This window comes from Biomphalaria glabrata, chromosome 1 (assembly GCF_947242115.1).
Source record: "Biomphalaria glabrata chromosome 1, xgBioGlab47.1, whole genome shotgun sequence".
In the NCBI taxonomy this organism is placed as follows: domain Eukaryota; kingdom Metazoa; phylum Mollusca; class Gastropoda; family Planorbidae; genus Biomphalaria; species Biomphalaria glabrata.
Genome location: NC_074711.1, coordinates 37,390,966 through 37,414,286, shown reverse-complemented (window position 1 = coordinate 37,414,286; position 23,321 = coordinate 37,390,966). Strand labels below are relative to the sequence as shown.

General features: G+C 35.6%; 1 protein-coding gene across 3 annotated transcripts; it reads left to right on the top strand.

Moving 5' to 3' along the window:
- Nucleotides 1-2,986: 2,986 nt before the first annotated feature.
- Nucleotides 2,987-22,921, top strand: LOC106077825 (gliomedin-like). Of its 3 annotated transcripts, XM_056034919.1 has the most exons (16): nucleotides 3,005-3,110; nucleotides 3,299-3,736; nucleotides 8,070-8,133; nucleotides 8,508-8,594; nucleotides 9,194-9,238; nucleotides 9,950-10,003; nucleotides 10,540-10,575; nucleotides 13,831-13,839; nucleotides 14,127-14,153; nucleotides 15,414-15,440; nucleotides 17,641-17,667; nucleotides 18,645-18,707; nucleotides 18,991-19,029; nucleotides 19,522-19,551; nucleotides 20,572-20,622; nucleotides 21,556-22,921. In XM_056034919.1, the coding sequence occupies exons 2-16, from the start codon at nucleotides 3,359-3,361 to the stop codon at nucleotides 22,329-22,331; spliced, it is 1,713 nt and encodes a 570-aa protein (XP_055890894.1). In that variant the 5' UTR covers nucleotides 3,005-3,110; nucleotides 3,299-3,358; the 3' UTR covers nucleotides 22,332-22,921. The 3 variants fall into 3 exon arrangements, with proteins under 3 accessions (XP_055890903.1, XP_055890913.1, XP_055890894.1); XM_056034928.1 differs by lacking the exon at nucleotides 19,522-19,551 and adding an exon at nucleotides 19,563-19,592 and having other exon boundaries at nucleotides 2,987-3,736; XM_056034938.1 differs by lacking the exon at nucleotides 13,831-13,839 and having other exon boundaries at nucleotides 2,988-3,736.
- The last annotated feature ends 400 nt before the right edge of the window (nucleotides 22,922-23,321 follow it).

The window sequence follows — 23,321 nt, the reverse complement described above, 5'->3', positions numbered from 1 at the left end:
AGTAGTCAAGAAACTAGAAACACCTTAAAGTTTGATTAACTATACGAGTAGATCAGCTTTAGTAAAACATTTCACACGTCAATTATTTTAGGATCTATTCTAACAACACATGCACTAAACTATTACAAATAAACATAATACGTTCTTCTAGAGTGTGTGACCGTGCGAACAAAATCAAAGTCAAAGGTTAAAATGAATGAGATAGGCTTGAAACCATTGGTATGAGTGTGTGTGTGCTTGTGTGTGTGCTTGTGTGTTTCTATGGTGACAGTGGGAAGAGATTAATAGCATCTGTATGAGTGTAAATGATGCAAGATAAGTGACCTTCTCGTCAGCGGTGTTAGTTAGGACAGAGGGCTCCAGAATGTCAGCGGTGTTAGTTAGGACAGAGGGCTCCAGAATGTCAGCGGTGTTAGTTAGGACAGAGGGCTCCAGAATGTCAGCGGTCTTAGTTAGGACAGAGGGCTCCAGAATGTCAGCGGTGTTAGTTAGGACAGAGGGCTCCAGAATGTCAGCGGTCTTAGTTAGGACAGAGGGCTCCAGAATGTCAGCGGTGTTAGTTAGGACAGAGGGCTCCAGAATGTCAGCGGTCTTAGTTAGGACAGAGGGCTCCAGAATGTCAGCGGTGTTAGTTAGGACAGAGGGCTCCAGAATGTCAGCGGTCTTAGTTAGGACAGAGGGCTCCAGAATGTCAGCGGTGTTAGTTAGGACAGAGGGCTCCAGAATGTCAGCGGTCTTAGTTAGGACAGAGGGCTCCACAATGTCAGCGGTCTTAGTTAGGACAGAGGGCTCCAGAATGTCAGCGGTCTTAGTTAGGACAGAGGGCTCCAGAATGTCAGCGGTCTTAGTTAGGACAGAGGGCTCCAGAATGTCAGCGGTCTTAGTTAGGACAGAGGGCTCCAGAATGTCAGCGGTGTTAGTTAGGACAGAGGGCTCCAGAATGTCAGCGGTGTTAGTTAGGACTGAGGGCTCCAGAATGTCAGCGGTCTTAGTTAGGACAGAGGGCTCCAGAATGTCAGCGGTCTTAGTTAGGACAGAGGGCTCCAGAATGTCAGCGGTGTTAGTTAGGACAGAGGGCTCCAGAATGTCAGCGGTCTTAGTTAGGACAGAGGGCTCCAGAATGTCAGCGGTGTTAGTTAGGACAGAGGGCTCCAGAATGTCAGCGGTGTTAGTTAGGACAGAGGGCTCCAGAATGTCAGCGGTCTTAGTTAGGACAGAGGGCTCCAGAATGTCAGCGGTGTTAGTTAGGACAGAGGGCTCCAGAATGTCAGCGGTGTTAGTTAGGACAGAGGGCTCCAGAATGTCAGCGGTGTTAGTTAGGACAGAGGGCTCCAGAATGTCAGCGGTCTTAGTTAGGACAGAGGGCTCCAGAATGTCAGCGGTCTTAGTTAGGACAGAGGGCTCCAGAATGTCAGCGGTAAGTTAGTTAGGACAGAGGGCTCCAGAATGTCAGACGGAAATCAAGTGTTATTGTAATGAATTAGATTCTGTTTAGAATACACCATTTGATAGAACTACTAAAGTCTAGTACATTTATTTCTTTTTACTCAACTTGATTTTCTACATTATATTTTCAATATCGTCCACAAGAAAGTTATTCAAGTTATTTCTAGACTCATTAGTTAAGATATGTAATGCCTACAGCGGTTTAGTTGTCTACCAGCAGTTTGGTGCTACAAGTCAACGGACGGCAACAACACCCATGAAAAAAAAAAGGGAAACACAACACTAAACTATTTGCCATTGATGACCTCCCTTGGTATATTAAAATGTTGAAAGTTCACATCTTGTTGAGAGACAGTGTGAGGAATGTGATGATTGAGCTTCGTCAACAAAAGGATCAAAGATTTTTTTCTAAATATGCCAATTTCCTGCCCTGTTGGAAGACTTTTGAAAGGTCTCGTACATCTCTTTGACTGGCCGAATATGGCCCGCAAGTCGTAGTTTTATAATCACTGCTTAAAAATCGGTTAAAACATAAGATGTTTTGTTAACACGAAAATTAAGTTTGATCACCATTTGGAAATTGAACATTTTTAGCACATATCTCTTTTAACCTTCATCACTGTATTAGACAATGGGACCATAAAAATGCTAACCACAAAATAGCTGTTTAGTCGGCGCCATTTTTTAATTCGCTTTTCTGTCGAGCAATCTAAAAACTTAGCGGTGAGCTTCCGAAAATGCATAACATTCGCCAGCAGATAAAGTATGACGTAATGTTGTGCATATTCTGTTAGAGATAATCCTAACAAACAAAGTAATCTATAACATGTGCGGGCTACAACACTAGATGGCACCTCTCTAAATAACCGAGGGACTTTTCCATTGCTGATGTTGCCCTACAGTATTTTTTTCTTTCGCAAAACCTCTGATGCCACTTCTGGCTTATTAAGGTTAATCTATTTCTGCAATGTTCTCATTATAATGAAGTAAAATTCTAAAATGTCGTCCCCCCCCCACCTACGACACATACTAGCAACAGATCTACCAACACATGCAGCCCGTTGCTAAGAGAAGAGGAATGGAATCTCTACAAATATTTGAAACATGCCAGAAATAATTTGTCTGTCTCAAAAAAAATATATTTTTTTGTGACAATATTGGTGTTGAGATAAAGTTAACAGCATCATTTTCTTTTTTTTTTATTAGGTCTAAGAGAGAATAAGATTCAGTAACTAATATAAATCATGATTATTTCTTGGTGCATAAATTAGTTACTAAAGAAATTGTTGAATGGAGTCGACAAATACATTCTAAATATTGAATCCTGTTCAACTTAAAGATACAATAGAATGCGTACTTCAAAAATATGTGATATTTACTTTTTTTTTTGTTTTTAGCTAAATCTTTCATAATTTCAAAGAACAAAAAATCTATTTGAAATAAAAAAAAAAAAACGTGGGTTGGAATAAATTACACAATGAAGGAATCCTTGCAAACCGTAGCGCAGAGAAAGACAATCTCAGCTGACACACATAGTTGGACTGTTTTAAAATTGGGACGATAACTTAAGGAAACATTTACTGGTAAATACACTTTGATACAAATTCTTTCACTAATGCACAAGTGTCTTAATCATTCAAGTGTTGTAGGTCTTTATGTATTAGGTACTTATAGTTGGTGTTTTTTTTTTAATTTTGTTAATTTTCTAATTTTTGGTTGATCAGGGTTAATTGATCATATAACAGGAGTTTAATAATATATGTAATAAAAATAAAAACGATTATTATTCACTTGTGCCTTGTGTTCTGTGACCAGTATCTATAACATATTTTTAATTGCGAAATATGATAAGACCTTTACAGTATACTTAAGGATTCTGAGGTAAATTAACCATCAGAATTAAGTTTAAAAAATGGGCGATGCTAAACCAACGCCTAGAAAGTACGCAAGAGAGCGTCATTTAGAAGTGCATATCAGATATGTATACATCCTCTTGAGCTGTTTGGTTCTGTGCATGGCCGCATTAAGTGTATTTCTTGTTGTCTGCTTCGTCGAACTATCAACATTAAAGGAAGCGATATCCGGTTGTAAAGATGTTCTTGAGGTGAGCCTGCAGGATGGGGCTTTTGGAGATACTATTTTAACTTCTAGGGATGAAGATCAGATGTATGGACATTTTGTAGAAAATTCTGAAGATGACCAGCTTAGAAGGAAGAGGCGTGCTGGATTTCATGAAGGTTCAGGAGCAGACGATGACTGGATGTGGATGAGTTCGTTTGCTAGAATTCCAGTAAGTGACACTTTTAATTCTACGAAAACAAATACAATCTTAATTTAGTCTTTCGGAGCTAGAGAAACATTTTTGAACAATGGAAATGTGCATTACTGCAACAGTTCACCGTTGATTTTATTTTTTTTTTCATTAACGTGTAGGACTGTCAGTATGGCGGTCAAACATTTAAACTTAGTGATGTTTGGTGTAACAACAACGAGATAACGACTTTGTTTTCTGTCTCTTGCAATTTTATTTAACTCTTTATCTCCGTAATTATTTCCCACGTTCTGACAGAAATGTTCGTTTTTCACATGTGAATGTTCTATCATGTTATCATTCAACTTCAATACACATATTTATTTGTAACTAGACATATGTTACCCGCGACCCGCGGGTCTTTATTTGCGCATTACCTTCGATATAGTCACTGTTTTGTAAACAATTAAACGAAATAATAATGTAATAAGTAAAGCGAATGTGTCAATGTAAAAATAGTGTGAATGAAGCTATCAAATCAAAATAGCTAATAGGCTTAAATCCATTTTTTTTTTCAAATTAAAACATTTGCTTGTAAGGCCTACATATATTTGATTAAAATTTGAGATGAATAGACTAAATTTTGTATGTTCATGTGTATAAAGTATAAATTAGATCTTGAGGTAGACATAGATCTAAATCTACACTAATCTAGAGTTAAAAATTGGCTTTTATAGAGTTCATTCTCTGCTCCGCATGCGTGAACTTTTTTTCATGAATGAATATAGGCCTATCTCAACACGGCTACGCAGCTTTAGCGAACAGTGAACGAATGTATTAAAAATGCTTTAGAAAAACAAATTTGAATGTTAATTTGATTAAAATATGAAATGAATGGACAATAATTAGTATGTTTATGTGTTAAAGCATAAAACTATCTGTGCAAAGAGAAGCTTTATCATCTTAGAGTTGAATTAGAGTTTTAGATCTAGGGATGGGATTATAAAGTAAACAATTAAACGAATTAATTTTTAGTTCGCGATTCATTACGGTATTGTCTAATGAAATAATGTTCGCCAGGAAATCTGTAGTCACAGATATCAGGAACTAATTTATGTAAAAAATGCTTTTGGATAATCAGTGGATTGGATTTATATGTATGTTAAACGTAGCTAATGATCCTTTCACGTTATTTCTCTTTCGCTACGAAAATTAAATTAGCGAAAATGGGCTTACCCGAAGTCGATACATTCTTATCTATTAAAAACGAAATCAGCGATAGCTTTGTTAAATGGATGGGATTATAAAGTGAACAATTAAACGAAATAATTTTTAGTACGCGATTCATGAATGAATATAGATCTAGGCCTATCTCAACTCGGCTTTGCAGCTTTCGTGAATCAATGTAGCTTTAGAAAACCAAATTTGAATGTTTATTTGATCAAAATATGAAATGAATGGACTTTAATTAATATGTTTATGTGTTAAAGTATAAAACTATCTGTGCGAAGAGAAGTTTTATCATCTTAGAGTTGAATTAGAGTTTTAGATCTAGGGATGGGATTATAAAGTAAACAATTAAACGAATTAATATTTAGTACGCGATTCATTACGGAATTGTCTAATGAAAGAATGTTCGTCAGGAAATCTGTAATCACAGATATAAGGAACTAATTAATGTAAAAAATGCTTTTGAAACACAAAATTGAAGGTTAATTTTATTATATAATGAAATCAATGGATCTTCTTTTGTCTTTTCATGTGTCAAAGTAAAAAACTATCTGCGCAAAGTGTATTTCTTAAAATTAGATCTAGGTCTAAATCCTTTCTATCTTTTCTCATGTCAACATTGTAGACATGGCCTAGATCCATAAAATACTATAGCTGTAATAGAGTCGGACAACTTTATTTTTTTTGAGGGTCTTAAGTTTGTTTTAGGGCTACAATACATACACTACGGTCTAAGTTAGTACCCAAGGAACATTCCTGCCTAGTTTTATCAAGATTGGTCAAGCGGTTTTGATGTCTATAAGTAATATACATCCATACATACATACATACATACACCACACATTCTACTTTATAATATAGATTAGAAAAGTTACTTTTGGTATAGTATATTTAGGAGAATGCGTGCTCTTTATATATAACACGAATTAAAGTTTATAAAAAAAAAAAAAAAATTTCCTAGGATCAAATCAACGATGATATCGTTAATTAGGAGAGAAAGAGTTAATCCTACAGTGCATTGGGCGTCAAGCTGTCTATATAGAAATCGTTCTGCAACTCTATCAAACTGTAGTCCACTGCTCTGAGGTCCGCTCAATTATATGGGCAATCAATTTTCAAAAAGAAATAAACTTATTTATAAAGTAGTCAGGAAAATTAATCACATCCTTTATCAGATATTGCAGTTGTAAAACACCTTTAGTAAACTATTAATATATAGTCTCAATAAAAAAACAACTAAACTCAACTTTAAATAAGGACGGGGAAGCTACAGTGACTACATTTACCATTCTCTAGACATTGTAGAAGTAAAAGTATTTTTTTACTAAGCTTATATTAACTCACTCTGTCTATCTTTCAATCTGTCTGTCTGGTAAAAAGTGTGTACACGTATTTCTCCCACGCCCATTCTCAGATGAAATTGAAACACGGCAGTTATTAATAGATACCAACAAAGGAGATTAATCCTTCAGTATTCACAGATATGGCTAAAACAGTAGGATTTTGTCCTCTTAAATAATTGCTAACGCTATTTCTCCCACATTCATTTTACCGATCAAGTTGATACTTTAAAGAATTATTTATTGTTCAAACCAAAATTAATAAAAAATGTACCAAATATTCAATTAATAATTCGTAATTAATTATTTCATTTTGATATCGAATAATTGATAGAAATGTACGGGCGGAATTCTCCCCCTTAGATAAGCTTTTCTTTTTTGTTTCCCTTTGTATTTTGCTTGTTTTATGTTTCATTTTGTAATTTTCACCCCCCCCCCACACACACACACACACACACACGTTTTCCTATGCTCTAAATAATTCTAAGCATGACATCTACACTTTGTTGATTCCTAGGTATTTGTTCTTGAAGTTGTAATACCAGTTCCTCGTATACACTAGTTGTAGTCTAATGTCGCAAGGTTACGTTGCCCTGTTTACTACACTATATGTTTGTGTTTTTGTCGAGACCTGGCCCTAACAACACAATAGTTTAGCGTCACTTTTGAAACCATTGGGAAACTTGAAGACATTTTATCTTACCTAGTTCTAACAGGAAAACTTGAGTCCTTGTGGCGAGATATGCCTAACCGTCTCCGCGCGGTAAGGGTTCTCAAAGTTGTCGACAAAGATCATTATCTTTGAAAAATTGTACGATTTATGAGACAAAGAAAGCTCAAAAGATGCAATACAATCAGCAATGGTGTAATGATTACATTTAACAATTCTGTTATTTAACAAGTAAAATATAAAATTACTTTAAAAAAACAACAACAAACAACAAAGCTTATGTAAGAGGAAGAACTTCGCACTTACAACTATATCTCTCCATAATCTAGACGTTATTTCCCTTATTCGATTTCAAATAAAATAATCCGATAATTGGTGTTGCAGAAATAACATGTACATACATTTTACCTGACAGACAGAGAGACAGAGTGAGTTGATATAATAATAGCAATTAATTAAAAACAAAGCTAGGCTTAATTATTTTAAGTCAATTACGTTTATCGAATTATCCATTCTACATTTGTTATTCCAATTATCACACAGAACACAATCGTAACAACCCGAGTGGAATGCAAACAGAAACTAATATAAACAAACCCTTGCCAGAAGGAAACTAGATTCATAGTAGCGTTTTGTGTGTCCGTCCGTGTCTCCTTCTCCCATTACTTTAAGTCTACAATTAGACTATTAGGGCGAAGAAAAACAATGTATGCAAGAAATTTTCAATACTTAGAATCCCATAAAAATAATGTAAACCAAGATATGCACTCCAGAGATGATGTCTTTTAAGCAATGATGAAATAACCAAAAGTACTAATTGCTTAACAATAATGCCAGACGCATTAGAACAGAACAGAACAGACCTTGCAAAAGCGCTGAGTCGAGTTTTTTTTTTTTAAATAATTCAATTAATCATTAGGCCTCAAAGAAACAACGAACAAAAAAAAAAAAAAAAAGCTGACCGAAATGACGACCTCTATAGACACGTACTCTAAAGTCACTGGGATGAAAATAATGCTCATATTGGCTCTACGTCTAAGAAAGTTTAAGGGTTATAAGATTGTGTATACAAGGTTTAACATTTTGAGTGATTACTTGTCTTCTCATTGTTTTTTCTTCGAAAATGTAATAGGTAAAGACAATTAAAAGCTATTGTAAAGAGGCCCAAATGTACTGCGCTGCAAAGGGACCTAAAGGTAAATCCTTTTTTTGCCCGAGATTTACATTTCATCAATAGGTAAATGTGTAGGCAGCAGGAGAATCTTTTAAAATTATATAAATGTACCTTAAAAACTTCAATGAGAACTCGCGCTTATAAAAGAATAAGAACAAGATGAGACAACAACATGCCCTGTGTAGCACTTTATTCAAAGTATTTGTTGTTCTCTTCTCTTGTTTTTATGCCTCGTAGCTTAGACAAAGTTGTCTTAGTTTTTAATCATGAATGCCTTACGTTGTGCTTCTCAACCACAGCATTGTACCAAAATTTATTTAAATCTTTAAAGTGTCTGATATCTGATATCGATTCAATAGAACTCAATGCTCCTTATATTATAATTGCTATTGTCAGGTGATCCAGGAGAAGTTTTAGATATATCATTAGTCAACTTGACCTCGTCTCAGCTGGAAGCACTCAGAGGTCCCCCAGGTCAGCCTGGTAAGTTGTACTCCTTTCGATAAATTCTCTTAAATTGTAATTGAGCATGTAGATTAGAGACCAGATCTTTTGTTGCCAAGAAAAATGATGGCATAAATACAAATTTGGATAATAATTTTTAACATTGAAAGCGATAAACGACTACAAGGTGAGCACACTTTGTCATCAGTGTATATATAATAGGGAATTCCCCATGTATCTTAGAGAACTGATCACTACATAGGTCCCTCAGAGAGCCCTGCACGCTTCTAGTGGTGCCACGTTTGTCAATTAAAAGCTACGGTCTGCGGGCTTTTTCAATTCACGGACCAAAGGTTTGGAGCTCACTCCCATTGATCTCCACAACATGCTACACTACAATTAAAAAATAACTTTAAGACCTACCTGTTTAAAGCTTTTTTTTTTAGATTAGTTTTTCATTTTAGCTCTCATGTTTATTATTATTATGTTAGAAATGAACGGGTAGTCATTCTCTGGCGCTGCCAGGGTCGAGTTTCGCTAAAGAGAAACCAAATTCATCGTAGTCCCTTTAACAGTTTCCACTGAGGAATTTTCTGGTAATTATTATTATTATTATTATTATTATTATTTGAGAACAGGTGAAAAAGGTGAGCCAGGACTCATAGGATTGAAGGGAGATCCAGGTAAATAGTTACTAGTTTTTGGTGGATATCATGTTTACAAATATCTCTCTCTCCCTCTCTCTTAAAATTCACAGACAAACTTTCTCTTTCCCTCTCCCTCTCTCCTTCTCTCCTCTCTCTCTCCCACTCCTTCTCTACCTCCCTCTCTCTCTCTGCCTCTCTCTCTCCCTCTCTCTCTCTCTCTTACATTCTCAGGCAAAATCTCTCCCTCTCTCTCTCTCTCCCCCTCTCTCTCTCTCCCTCTCTCTCTCCCTCTCTCTCTCTCCTTCTCTCTCTCCCTCTCTCTCTCCCTCTCTCTCTCCCTCTCTCTCTCTTTAACATTCACAGACAAACTCTATTCCTCTCCCTCTCTCTCCCTCTCTCCCTTTCTCTCTCTCTCTCTCTCTAAAACTTTCTTAAAATGTATAAAGCTTTAAAAAAAGATTAACACATTTAAAATAACTTACATATATTATAGGTCTATTAGGCCTATTATGTAAACCAAGCTGGTTGAAATTCTTAGCAAGAAATGCGAACATTGAAAAAAAAATGTATATAACATTTCCTGTTTCAATAACTAGATAGATAAAACAGAATAAATAGTTTTAAAATACAAATAACAAAAGAATTAAAATAAGTATTAATTATTTAGTTTTATTAAACAATACAGCAAGTTTGAAATAAATGTATTATGTAACTAATATCTCGATTGTTCTATTTCACTTCAACAAGGTGAAAAAGGTGATTCCGGTGATGATGGAGTTTCAGGACTGAAAGGTGAACAAGGTAACGGAGTACATATATAGGCCACTGGCAGTCTCTGTTTTTATACTTATGTACACCATTGTACACGAGCCGTCTCTCTATAAATAACTTTTTTTGTTAGCCAAGAATCATGTATCCATTAATAAAGTAAATTCAATAGTTTTAATTTCAAAATGTCTTTATATGTCTTTTAGCTCATTTTAGCTCTGTTTAAGCTCTTTTAAAGCCCAATTAGCTCTGTTAAAGCTCTTTTAAATTCTGTTTAAGCTTTTTTTAAGGTTCTTTTAAGCTCTATTTATAGGCTATTTTTTAGGCCTTTATATACTCCATTGAGTGTGGACTGCTTTTCCGTCAAGGTGTTCCATTCTTTCTTTATTCAAAGACAAAAATTAATTCCCTGTAAAGCTGTTCATGGTAGCGTGTGAAAACTTTAAACATTAATCCATTATTAGTCATATCTGCAGAACACCAACACCCAACTTGTATTTTACATTAATACAAAATAAAAAAAAAAAAATAAATGCACTTTAATTTTATTATAACCGATATTATTTCAGGTGACATAGGATTGCCAGGAATTCCAGGTGAAAAAGGTAAATAATGATAATAAAACATTTTCTTTTTGACAAGAAAGAGCTATTCCTGTCTAAATACTTTGCTGGGGTCAATGGACATGATCTGAATTTTTGTTTTCTCAATACTCTGTCAGTTAAATAAAAATGTCACAATAAAGAACCTTGATTTTTTTTTTCTTTTCATCTTGGTATTTTTTTTCTGTAAAATAAAATACAATAAAACAATAAACAATAATAGAGAATTGGGTAATTTGTTGCTAAGGAACTTTTTCAATTACTTATACAGTATTGATCCAACCGTCATCAGGGTTTGGCTGCCCTCGCCGCATGTATAGTTTTCATTATGTGTCGAGTTTGCCGTTTCTGTAGCAATAGTGGTTTTACAGGGTGGGGTCGCTAGCCCCACGCCAAACCCTCCTCCTTTCTCACCCGGGCTTGGGACCGGCCTACTCACGACCTAATTCTACTGATGGGAGACTTTAACGCCAAAATCAATCCCAACCGAACTGGCTTTGAATATGTAATGGGACCATATGGCTCTGCAGAAAACATCAGTGATAATGGCGAGCGCTTGATTTCTCTCTGTGCATCCAACAGCCTTTCAATTGGAAACACATATTTTAAGCACAAACAAATACACAAAAAAACATGGCGATCACCAAATGGAGAAACCTTCAACGAGATAGATTACATTTGCATCTCCAAACGATGGAGGTCATCTCTGTTAGACGTGCGGACCCGCAGAGGAGCTGATATCGGCTCAGACCACTACCTTGTCAGTGGCAAATGTAAGCTCCGATTGAAACGCCAACCAAAACGAGCCACACGACCCCGCCCATTTAATGTAGAGAAGCTTAAAGACGGCAATACTGCAGCACAGTTCCAATTGAAACTAACGAACCGCTTTGAGGCTCTTGCAGATATATTGACCCTTGAAGAAGAGTGGGCCAACTTCAAAGATACCACTATTGGGTGCGCGGAAGAAGTTATCGGAAGGAGGCGAGGTTCATACAAGGAACGGTGGATACAAGACAGAACATGGAAATTGATAGATGAGAGGAAAGAGGCCAAACGTAGACGAGATCAGAAAAATGAAACACAGGATCGCAGCCTAGCGGAAGAAGCCTATAGGGAAGCAGATCTGAAAGTAAAGAGAAGCTGTCGGCAAGATAAACGGGACTGGATTGAGCAGAAGGGACAAGAGGCACAAGCAGCTGCAAGCAGAAATGACACAAAAACCCTCCATCGTATTGTCCGAGATCTCACTGGAGCAAAGAGTGGACATGGGGCACCAATAAAAGACAAGCAAGGCAAAACTTTGCTAACCAAAGAAGAACAGGATGCAAGATGGGTAGAGCACTTTAAAGAGACCCTTAACCAACTGTCGCCAGACCTAACTTACATATTCAAGGACCCCTCTCCAGACAATGATCTCAAGGTCAAGACAGACCCAATAACTGCTGAGGAGGTTACCATGGCCATAGCAGTGCTAAAGAATAACAAAGCACCAGGACTAGACACGATATCAGCAGAAATGCTAAAATATGGGGGACAGTGCATTGTTAACAGAATGACTGATCTCTTAAATCTCTGTTGGCGAACTTCAAAAGTCCCAGAGGACTGGCAAAAGGGAGTGATTGTAAAGCTTCCAAAAAAGGGCAACTTGGCAGACTGCAACAACTGGAGGGGCATTACTCTCCTCTCTGTCCCAGGCAAAGTTTTCAGCACTGTTTTGTTGAGACGGCTTCAACAGTCTGTAGATGAAAGGCTCAGAGAAGAACAAGCAGGGTTCCGAAGAGGCAGATCATGTACAGAGCAGATTTTCGTTTTACGAAATATCATAGAACAAAGTCTTGAGTACCAACAACAGCTAACGATCAGTTTTGTGGACTTCAAAAAAGCGTTTGATAGTGTCCACCGAGAATCACTATGGAAAATAGTTAGAGAATACGGTATCCCAGAAAAATTCGTCCAGATCCTACGACACCTTTACAGTCAGTCTAGTTGCTGCATTAAAACAGAAGAGGGAACAACAGAGTTTTTTACAATCGAGACAGGTGTGAGACAGGGGTGCATCTTATCTCCCTTCCTTTTCCTCCTAGCCATTGACTACATAATGAGGAGAGCAATGAACCAGACTGCCTTTGGTATTCCATGGCATGAACAACTCCGATTGACGGACTTGGACTTTGCTGATGATGTTGCACTACTCGGGGCTACAAATAAATGCATTCAAGAAATGACGGAGAGCCTAGACAGAGAGGCACCCAAAATTGGCCTCCGCATAAACTTGGATAAGACTAAAATTATGCGAGTGGGATATAAGGCAAAGGGTGTCCCCATCAGACTTGGCGAGTCAAAGCTTGAAGAGCTGGACAAGTTCACGTACCTTGGCAGCATCATAACAAATGATGGAGATGCTTACCATGATGTAGCATGTCGAATAGGAAAGGCAGGGAGCATTTTCCAAAGGCTGCAGCCTATTTGGACTAGCCAAGCCATTGGACTCGAGACAAAAATACACCTTCTCAACACAATCGTCATTCCAACTGCTACATATGCATGTGAGACGTGGAAGTCATCTGTCAAAATTGAGAAAACACTAAATGTGGCTCAACAGAGATGGCTGAGACGGATTTTGGGAGTCAGTTACACAGACCGGATCTCAAACAAGGAAATCCTATGCCGAACTGGGAGTCGAACACTTAGTGAGGTTGTGACTGAGCGTCGCATGAGGTTTGCGGGACATGTTCTACGTCAAAATGAATTACGCACACCAAGAGTTGCGATAACATGGAAGCCAAAACGAGGAAAGCGCAAACAGGGACGTCCTCGTATTACCTGGCGACACACCTTCATGGAGGACCTCAGAACAGTGGACACCAGATGGGAGGAGGCTTCAGACATTGCCAGTGACAGATCATTATGGAGACAGCTTGCCGCCCAATGCGCCGAACGGCGCGGGAGGACCTAAGTCTAAGTAAGTATACAGTATTGATCTTTTGAACGAAAAATCGTACGTTCTATCAGACTTTTTCGCGTTGATTCCAAATATATAAAATAACAGACCGAAATATGGAATAATTATATTTTATTTAAAGGAGTCTCAAAGTATAATGCAAACATCATTTATATCGTATGTAAAGTAGATATCAATTTAATAATATTTTTAAGAACCTTGTTATCGGTGAATTGAAATGTAGGGTGTTTTACAAACATGAGATAGTGGTATTATCTAATAAAGTTATTTGTTCTTTTTTTGTTTTTAATTAGGTGAAACCGGTAAGTATACAGAATGATGAGAGCGCTGGGATTTCAGGTATAAATAAATACATTTCTTGATCTTCAAACGTTGATAAAAAAAAGCCTATAACGATATTCGTTTATTCATTCCTTTATATATAATAATATATATAAACAGAGAGAGAGAGAGGGAGAGAGAGAGAGAAAGGGAGAGAGACAAAGTCAGACTTGCAAATAGATAGAGAGATAGTGACTACGATAGATAGATTTAGGCTTCTTAAAAATATCTTTAAAGGTTTACAATTGATAATTGTTATGACTTTCAGGTAAAAAAGGATCTAAAGGCGAGACAGGTAATTCATTTCTATTTGACTTTTTCTACAAAAGTCTCACTCTAATTAAAACCATGTAATATTAACATGAACGAACAAGGTTACAAAAGACAGTTTGTGTGGAAACACAAACTTACAATCGACCCCCGAAGTGGTCCACCCAGGCAGGCTTCAATATTTTCAGAAAGAACATCCGAATGAAATTATATCAAAGACAAATGAGAGAGAAGAATGGAGAAAGAAGGTTGACAGATCTTGTGTAGTGCCCCAACGGTCCCGCAGATCAAAGGATAGGTGAAAGTGAATGTAAAGTTAGATGTGAACCTGGCCTAACTAGTTCCCCTTTCAGACCTTGTGGTCTAAAGAGCAGATGATGTAAAGTTCATCTGTTTTTGTGGCCTACGGTTAACGAGGGTGTCATGTAGCCAGCACAACGACCAACCGCCTTTACTTTCCCCAACTAATGTCAGGTACCCATTAGAGCTGAGTGGACTCAGAGGCGCCCAAAGATTCCAAAGTAGAGTTGAAAATCAGTCTTCGCCAGGATTCGAACCCGCTTTACCGCTCAGCCACCGCGCCTCCCCTGGCCTACTTTATAATTGATCTAATTGTTTTGAAAAGGCTTAATCTCTTATTCGAATACCAAAAAAAAATTAAAAAATTGAATTTTTTAACATTACTATTCGTTTTAAATTAGGTTTAACTTATAATGCATACTAATTAGCTTTTTCTCTTTAAAAAAACTGCTTGCATAACTGATTTTAAAAATTAGATTTTTCGCTTTCAGAAAAAAAAAGTAGCCGTTGCATCAGAACTTTGAATGGTCTAAAATATTGTGATGTCGAATTTCAATATCTTTTCTAGTTTACGAGATCTAAACGGGACAGACGGACAGACGGATAGACATTTTGCACAAAATTAATAGCGTCTTTTCCCCTTTCGGGGGCCGCTAAAAATGACAACTTTTATTTTTTGCACATAGAGTAATGCACCAAGCCTGATCTGCATTGGCAACAGCGCATCTGAATGTTGCTCAAATTCAGCTCTGCAAGACGTTTACTATCATCTGTCTAAGAATTTCGCAATATTTCTTAATCAACTTTTGCTAAGAATTAAGAATTGTTTTTTTCATATCTTCTACCAGTTTTAACTCTGAGCTAAATGCGTATAATTTTTTATTAAGTTTTTTTTTTAAAATTAATTAATGAACATTAACATAATAATAACGACGCTTTAGTTTGAAAAAAAATTCTGAACAAAATGTTTTAATTATTTTTTTAGGTGACAAAGGAGATATTGGACCACAAGGTAAAGTCGCTTAATATCTCTCTTTACACTTGCTATTTATAGCACAATACAAGTTCCTGTGTCATTCTATACCGTTTTGAATAGAAATAAACTCACAACTCTATGGTGGGTTCTTGATCAAGGAGAAAATTACTTAGACATCAAACCTCATACTCACACAGGGGAACGAGAAAATTAAAGTCTGACAGCACTTCGCAGGAAATTTTACGTTTAATAAAAGAAAACACATTTACTTGCATGGCTCAAGGACACTAGACAAGCGTCACAAATAATCTAAGAATTTTACAAAACACAAGGTAACAAAGCCAGTTTGTGAAAACACAAACTCAAAATCGGCCCCCGAAGTTGTTCACCTAGAAACTTCACGATGATTTGAACACAGGATTTCCGGTTCCAAGTGCTTTACCCCTCAGCCACACCAACTCAATATATTTATTTAGCGTACACTTATATTTTTAAAAATAATAATTATTAACCTTATCCATGCATTCAAAATCTAGATCAGTGGTTCCCAAACTTTTTTCTCTCGTAGACCCCCTTACGATGTTTTCTGATCTACGGTAGACCCCCTGATTAACTTACATTGCATTTTTTGCAAATTTACTATTTCATTTTTAAAAACGTATTTCTAACTGAAGTGAATCGAAGTATGAACAAGCAATTTAAAGCTACATTTGAAGTAAAAGAGCTCTACCTTTTTTTATTGATAAAATTCAAATTTAAACTAATACAAATATATATTACTGGGATCACCAGACACACTGGGAAAGTGTTGTTGTTTTTTTGCAGGCTCATCATCATTTTTTACGTATATTATTATTCATATAGGAACTTGTTGATCTGTGAAGTAGACCTTAAACATTATATAATAATTAATTTATTAATTAGCCTTCATTAGCATTGTTAACGTTTTCGAAAAGAGCAGTTTCTCGTGCATTTCTTGATCTTTCACGTCTGGCTCAAATATTGGGTCCGTGGAACTGTTTTCATTAACAGGAGAAGGGGCGACTGCAAGTAAAAGTCGACTAAACCAGTAAGCTTCGAGCAGGAAGTGCTCATTATCCTTCGCTTACAGCCCACCTAGCAGATGGAAAACTGAATTCAAACCTCTGCTGCCTTGCAGCTATACCCAAACAAGGGAAAGGTTTCGTGGGTCAACACTGAGGAAAAATAAGGAGCCGGCGTTTCTTAGGCAGTTTGCAGCACGCAGTGCTACACCTTGTGTGAGCCTGTTATGCCGCTGATCCCAAACTGTATATGTCGTTTGCAAAGAATTACATAAGAAGCTTTTAATGTTATAACTAATGTCATCAATGTGCCCTTGAACTGTATTGTTGCTTAAATAATTTCAGAAGTAGGTTTGTGTAAAAGTTTTTTAAACTACTTCAACGGCTGGTAAAATCTATTTTTTTATCTATAGTGTTTTCTGTATTTGGCTATAAGTAAAAGAGATATTGTAAGACGCTACCAACCACCATCTTCTCTATATGATGTTGAAGAGAAATTTTGTGGGTCTATTTTGAACTTTATGTTTGAAAGTTCGAAAGTTTTTTAAACCTTTATCTTTTTATCTGGATGGTATCGTCTCAAATGATCCTCCAGTGTAATTAGTTTCATATCGTCATAAAAGACACATAAACAACTGCTTGTTGACAAGGATGGAATGAATCACAGTTTTAAATAATCAACCTGTACAATCTACATTTCTTTTTGTTAAACATTAGTTACATGTAGACAAAATTAAGCTATTTAAATCAGTATTTAAATTAAATACAACAGTTTTTTGCTTCATTAGCAGGATAAATATTTAAGGTACAAATCATATATAAGTATATGAAATAATTACATTAATGGGATATGAAAATTAAAGTCACGGCCTGCTTAAATGCAATCCATGATCATAGACCCCTGTGGACATCTCATAGACCCCCAATTTATTTTTTCACTTTCGTAGACCCCTTGAAAGTCTTCGTAGACCCCTGGGGATCTATATAGACCACTTTGGGAATCACTGATCTAGATCTAGAGTTCGTATGACTTTACACATTTAATCTTTAAATTACTAGACCTAGGCTAATGTAATGATCAGTAATAGTAAGCCTTTTGGTACCTAGCAATAGTGTAGGCCTACTACAAAATAGCCTGTACGTCTTCTACAAAATAAAAAAAAATAATGGATCTTATAAATCTTTAATTACAGGTCCCATTGGAAAGCCTGGAATACAAGGTAAGTACTTAGTAAATCAAGTTCATTAACTATGTCACATTGGGTTGGGGCGTTTTCGAGAAATGCATTATGTAAGTGTTAATCTTTTACTTAAGACACGAGCCAGACAAACACAGATCCGAGCACTTTCCTGTACTACCTAATGCACTAATTCATTTACTGGAGTCTACGACACACACGACATCGTAAGAGCAAATACCTTTAAGGAGGAGGGACAGACAGTTCTGGTGTGAGAAAGACGGTTAGAAAAGTTCTGATGTGAGAAAGACGGTTAGAAAAGTTCTGATGTGAGAAAGACGGTTAGAAAAGTTCTGATGTGAGAAAGACGGTTAGAAAAGTTCTGTATTGTATAATTTTAAAAAAGTCAGTTATACTGTGACATAATCACATTGACACCTTCTTTCGAAAATGAAAAAAAAATATATATACATATATACAAAAAATAAAATAAAAATAAAAGCTAATCCAAGGGGAAGAACTTACAACTATATCTCTCAATAATGAAGTTATTTCCTTTCTTCGATCTCAAAATACATAATTAATTACCTATAATTAATTGACTAATTGCTAAATTTTTAAATAAATTAATGTTTTTTTTTAAATTAATGTATAATAAAATGATTGTTAAAAGTTTCAACTTGATCTGAGAATGGGAGAAATAACATGTACAATAATCTAAGGGGACAAAACCCTAAATATTTAGCCATATCTCTGAATATTGAAAAAAAATCTCTTGCTGGTAGTAAAACATTAATTAATCACCAGAATTTAATTGAATAATAAGCTTACTTTTTTATTATTAATTCATCTCTTGTCTTTGCTAATCAATCATTGTGCAAATTCTAACTTGCAACGAGAATAGGTGTGGAAGAAATACCGTGCAATCTTTTTATGAAACAGACATTTGTAAAAAAAAAAAAAAAAAAAGCAAGTGATATTCTCTTCAAAGAAATAATAGTTTTCTTTTATATCTAAAGGAGAAACTGGTCCCAAAGGTGAACCTGGATCTAAAGGTGAATCTGGAGTAGATGGAAAAACAGGTAGTAGACATTTGATTCGATACACAAATTGTTACAAGCCTACAGATTTGTGACAAATATGATCAGAGTATGAACTGAATATTTTATTAATATGTTGTTTTTTTTTTAAATGTGTGCTTCTTGTGAATAATGCAAACAATAGAAATCAATACGTTTTTTAAATTGCCTTTTTTTTTATTTCAACAAATAAATGTATTATTTAATCTGCATAGTTTAATCCAATATACAAGGAAAGAAAATATAATAATAATAATACATATTTCTACTATTTGCGTTTTGCTAGGTTCACAGGGCCCTAAAGGTGAACCAGGACTTTGCTCAGGTAAAACAAAATAACTTTAACTCTTATGATCATTTTTTTAACCATGATGCATTAAGTCATTCTATAAGAATGAATCATCTAATTTAAAATAATAATTTCCGATTCCTTTCCAAATGTTATTTCAGTCGATAATGAACATTTACTTCAAGGCTTCGGTATTTCTAGTCTCGAGGACTTGCAATTACCTATAAATGTAACTGCCGCCTTGCTTTAGAATAAACAAAATATCAGATATTATTATGAACGGCTAGTGTCAATTAAACGTACAATATGAGTTTTATGAAGGAGTGGCTGTGCAACGTAATGCAGATGATGATAAAGAATTAGAATATCTAATTGGCTGAACCTTTCATGAGCCAAAACCCCAACTTCAAATATAGAACTAGTAATTATCGCATTACATAACTAAATAATTTATTTAAAATAGTTTCATAAATGTAACAAAAATTTGTCAAATATTTTCAATGACATTCTCTCTTCAATTTGTTTCAGCTATTTGTTCTGTCGAGTCTGTTATAGCGAGTAAGTTATAACTATTTGTTCTGTTGAGTCTGTTATAGCGAGTAAGTTATAACGAGTCTTTTTAAAATAATAATAAGTCAATTAATTAATCTTTAATATTAATGAGGAAATTAGTCTTGAACGTATATATTTGTTTTCGATAAGACTATTTAATTAAGGTTCAAACTTTAATTTCCAAAGACAGGTCAGTGCGCAGTGTTTTTTGTCTAAAATTAAGGAGAGTTAAACTTATTTTAAGAAAGTTATTTATAAATGAGCATTCAGACCTTCAGACCATGCGGTATTTAGGCCCTGTCATCTGTTTCTGTGGCCCACCGTTAACGAGGGTTTCATGTGGCCAGCACAACGACCAACCGTCTTTAATTTTAAATGTCAGGTACTCATTAGAACTGAGTGGAAGTCGAAGCGCCCCGAAGATCCGGAAATTAAAAATCCCAGTATTTACCAGGATTGGAACCCGAGACCCCCGAGACACCACCCGGTTCGGAAGCAAAGGGGCTTACCACTCAGCCACCACGCCTCCATTTTTTTTACAATAATGATGCAATAAAGTTACTACAAAAAAAGCTGGTAAATTTTCTTTCTTTCTGGCATGAATCTGGATATCTTGGAAAAAAATTGATGCTTTTATTTTATCTTCATTAAAATATGTCACCTTAAAAATATAAATCAACCCCCTCAAAGAATTCAATGCTTACAAGGTATAATCGCCCACGTAATGATCAATCGTACATAAATGAGAACTTTTACAAAGAGAAATAGGTCTTGACTTTTAATTTTGTCCCCCCCCCCCCCAAAAAAAAAAGGTGTAGCCTGAAACGCTAATAAAGTAAAACAATGCTACAAGGGAGCAAATGTTTGAAAATTCATGAATTAAACACATTCTCTCTTGTTTCTTGTTTCATAAAATACACTCATTTATTCATCTTTTACAATGGCATAAGATAGGCTTAAAAAAAACATGTGCCTTTTTTGATGCATTATATTATTATAAATAATATTTGTATTTGTATTCATCAGCTTCTCCACCAGTGACAACTCCGGAGCCAACATTCCCACCAAAGGCGTCAGGTTAAATATTTTATATTAGCCTATAATATATCTATCTACATTTAACATTTAGCTAGAGAAACTGTCTGACATCGTTCTACATAATAATATGATTCTATTATAAATTACGAAACTCTGCTTTTTATACGATATATTATGCTTTATATTGGCCCAAAGCCACTTCTAAAAGGGGATTCCTTTTATTTTAGTTATATTTTGCCGAAAATTCAGTTGGATTTTTCATGCCACAGATAATACTTAAGTACTGTACTGTATCTGAACAATGCTAGCATCGAGTATTCTGGGTGAACAATTGATGATAGTCGCTACATAAACAAATCATTAATCTTATTAACTTCGTGTGTCGTTCATTTTTCATTGAATCACTTACCCAGTTGCGACACTAGTGATTTTGGGGCCTGGTGGGCGTAACCTTTTTAGGAGACCCTGAATGTTGAAATTCGACATCATGGCATGAGATAATGTACTTAATAAATATAGGTCTGAATTCTGATTGGTGCATTATATAAGTAAATTAAAGAAAATATAATCATTTAGACTCTCTTAATGAATAATATCTTTAATTATTGGCGAAATAATGTAAAAGTGACGAATCTCAATTCATATCGCCTCACTTCGTGATTTCTGTACAGCAAAGGTCAAAGGTCATCTATAACATCATCTAAATCATTGCTGTCTAGTATTTTTGGCTCCACCTGAATAGCAAGATTAAATGGCAATGGCGTATTTAAATGTAAAAAAAATTGGGACATTTATTGGGTTCCCCCCGTCAAGTGGGGTCTCGGTTGGGGGAACTTTTGAATTTGTACCTCCTACCCCTACCCTTGCTACGCCACTGCACTAACCTTTTTTATTAATATATCTACAAATAAAAAAAAAATCATTTTGGTGGTATTATATTTTTAAGGTATTTCTTTTTTTTTTTTGTCACAGAATGTTCCATAGACGTTCTTGGAAAGCCTGTTTTTATTCGTCTCTCCCAGTCCATGTTCGGGTCATGGATGGTTGACGTTAAGCCGAATTCGAAAACTGCAAACAAATTCTGGATAATGCTGGACCTGGAAGGCACCAATGTCATCGAGTTTGCAGGGGTAGACAACTTTGAGAAGAACATCGTCAATCGTAACATTACATTAGAAGGTTCTCCTTACTACGGGACAGGAAGTATCGTGTATGATGGTCATCTCTACTTCCAGTGGGCTGGGGAACCCAAAGTGGTGAGACTTAAGCTCGAGACCGGAGAAGTGACCACAGTCAGACAGATCCCTGAGCTGGCCCATAAAACGTTTAGAGGTGTGAAAAGGCACCTGTACACATCAGAGAGTTCTTTCGTGGACTTTAGTGCAGACGACAACGGTCTGTGGATGATCTACAGCTCTGAACGACACAGCAATGTCAGCGTGGCCCTGATGGATCCAGTCACGCTGGACATCATTAAGTCAGTGGACCTCAACGTACCTCTGAGCTCTAAAGGAAACGCCTTCATCGTGTGCGGCAAGATGTACACCATTCGTCACCACAACAGGCTGAATACGTTTTTGGATGAAGAGGTCAATCTGTGGACTGGAGTCAGCCGGCAGTTACAAATTAAGTTTCACAATCCTTACGGCAATACCGTTATGCTTTCCTATGACACTAGGAATCTAAGGCTTCTTTCCTGGGACAACGGTAGGCAACTACGCACACCAATGCTTCTGAAGAGAAATTAGATTTCGTTGTCAATCATTTTAATAATAATCAAATTTCATATAAATAAACAAACAAACAATTAGTAATGAATAATTTGATTTTAAACTTTTTTTTTTTAAATATCGTATTTTTAGTTTAATAAATGACATTCGTTCTTATCAAATTAAACGCTACCAAACTTTGGAAATAATTGTGAATAATAATAAGTATTAAGTGCATTTTGATTAGTATGTAGCACATCCACGTGAGTTGATAAACAATATTGTACTTCAAAAGTTGCAAAGCCATGCATTACATATATTCTATTTTAAACCTGCTACACTTTTGTTGTATGTAAATTGATATCCTTAATTTAAATTAAAAGTAATGCGGGCGATCATATAAATATAATTACATGATCAGAAGCCCACTTCTTTATGAAAAACGACATGATTAATGCTTCTTAAACCAGCTTATGTTTAGTTACAACGGTTACATAACCTGTTTGTCTCCTTCACTCTTTGATCAACCACTCACATTCATTTTGTTTGCATTTATTTTTTTACCCATGTTTCTCTTCATTTTCACAATGTGTCATTCTCGTATTAAAGGGAATTAATTTCCAACAGAATTCGTTGTTTCTTAATTTTCTACAGTATGCTCCCTTGGAGCATTCAATTCATAGTTACATAAAAAAATTCAACACGTTTATGAACGAATATTACGTAGAAAATTGAAATAAAGTATACATTTTCTAGCTCGCAACACTTTAAAAGCTATTTGACGTTATTCATACCGATATAAACAGCAGCACCAACAATGGTTACAGTGTGAACCTATACTTGATATTCCAGTTCAAAGCATTAAAGGTCTTATTATAGACTGAAATAGAGATGGAGAGGGGGATGCTTAAAAATAAGAAACAAAAACCTACACTCGATTCATTGTCAATTCATTGACTTTGGGACCTACAAAGTTCATTCAATGAGCTTTCAATTCTTTTTTTTATATTTAATACACTGAACTGTTTT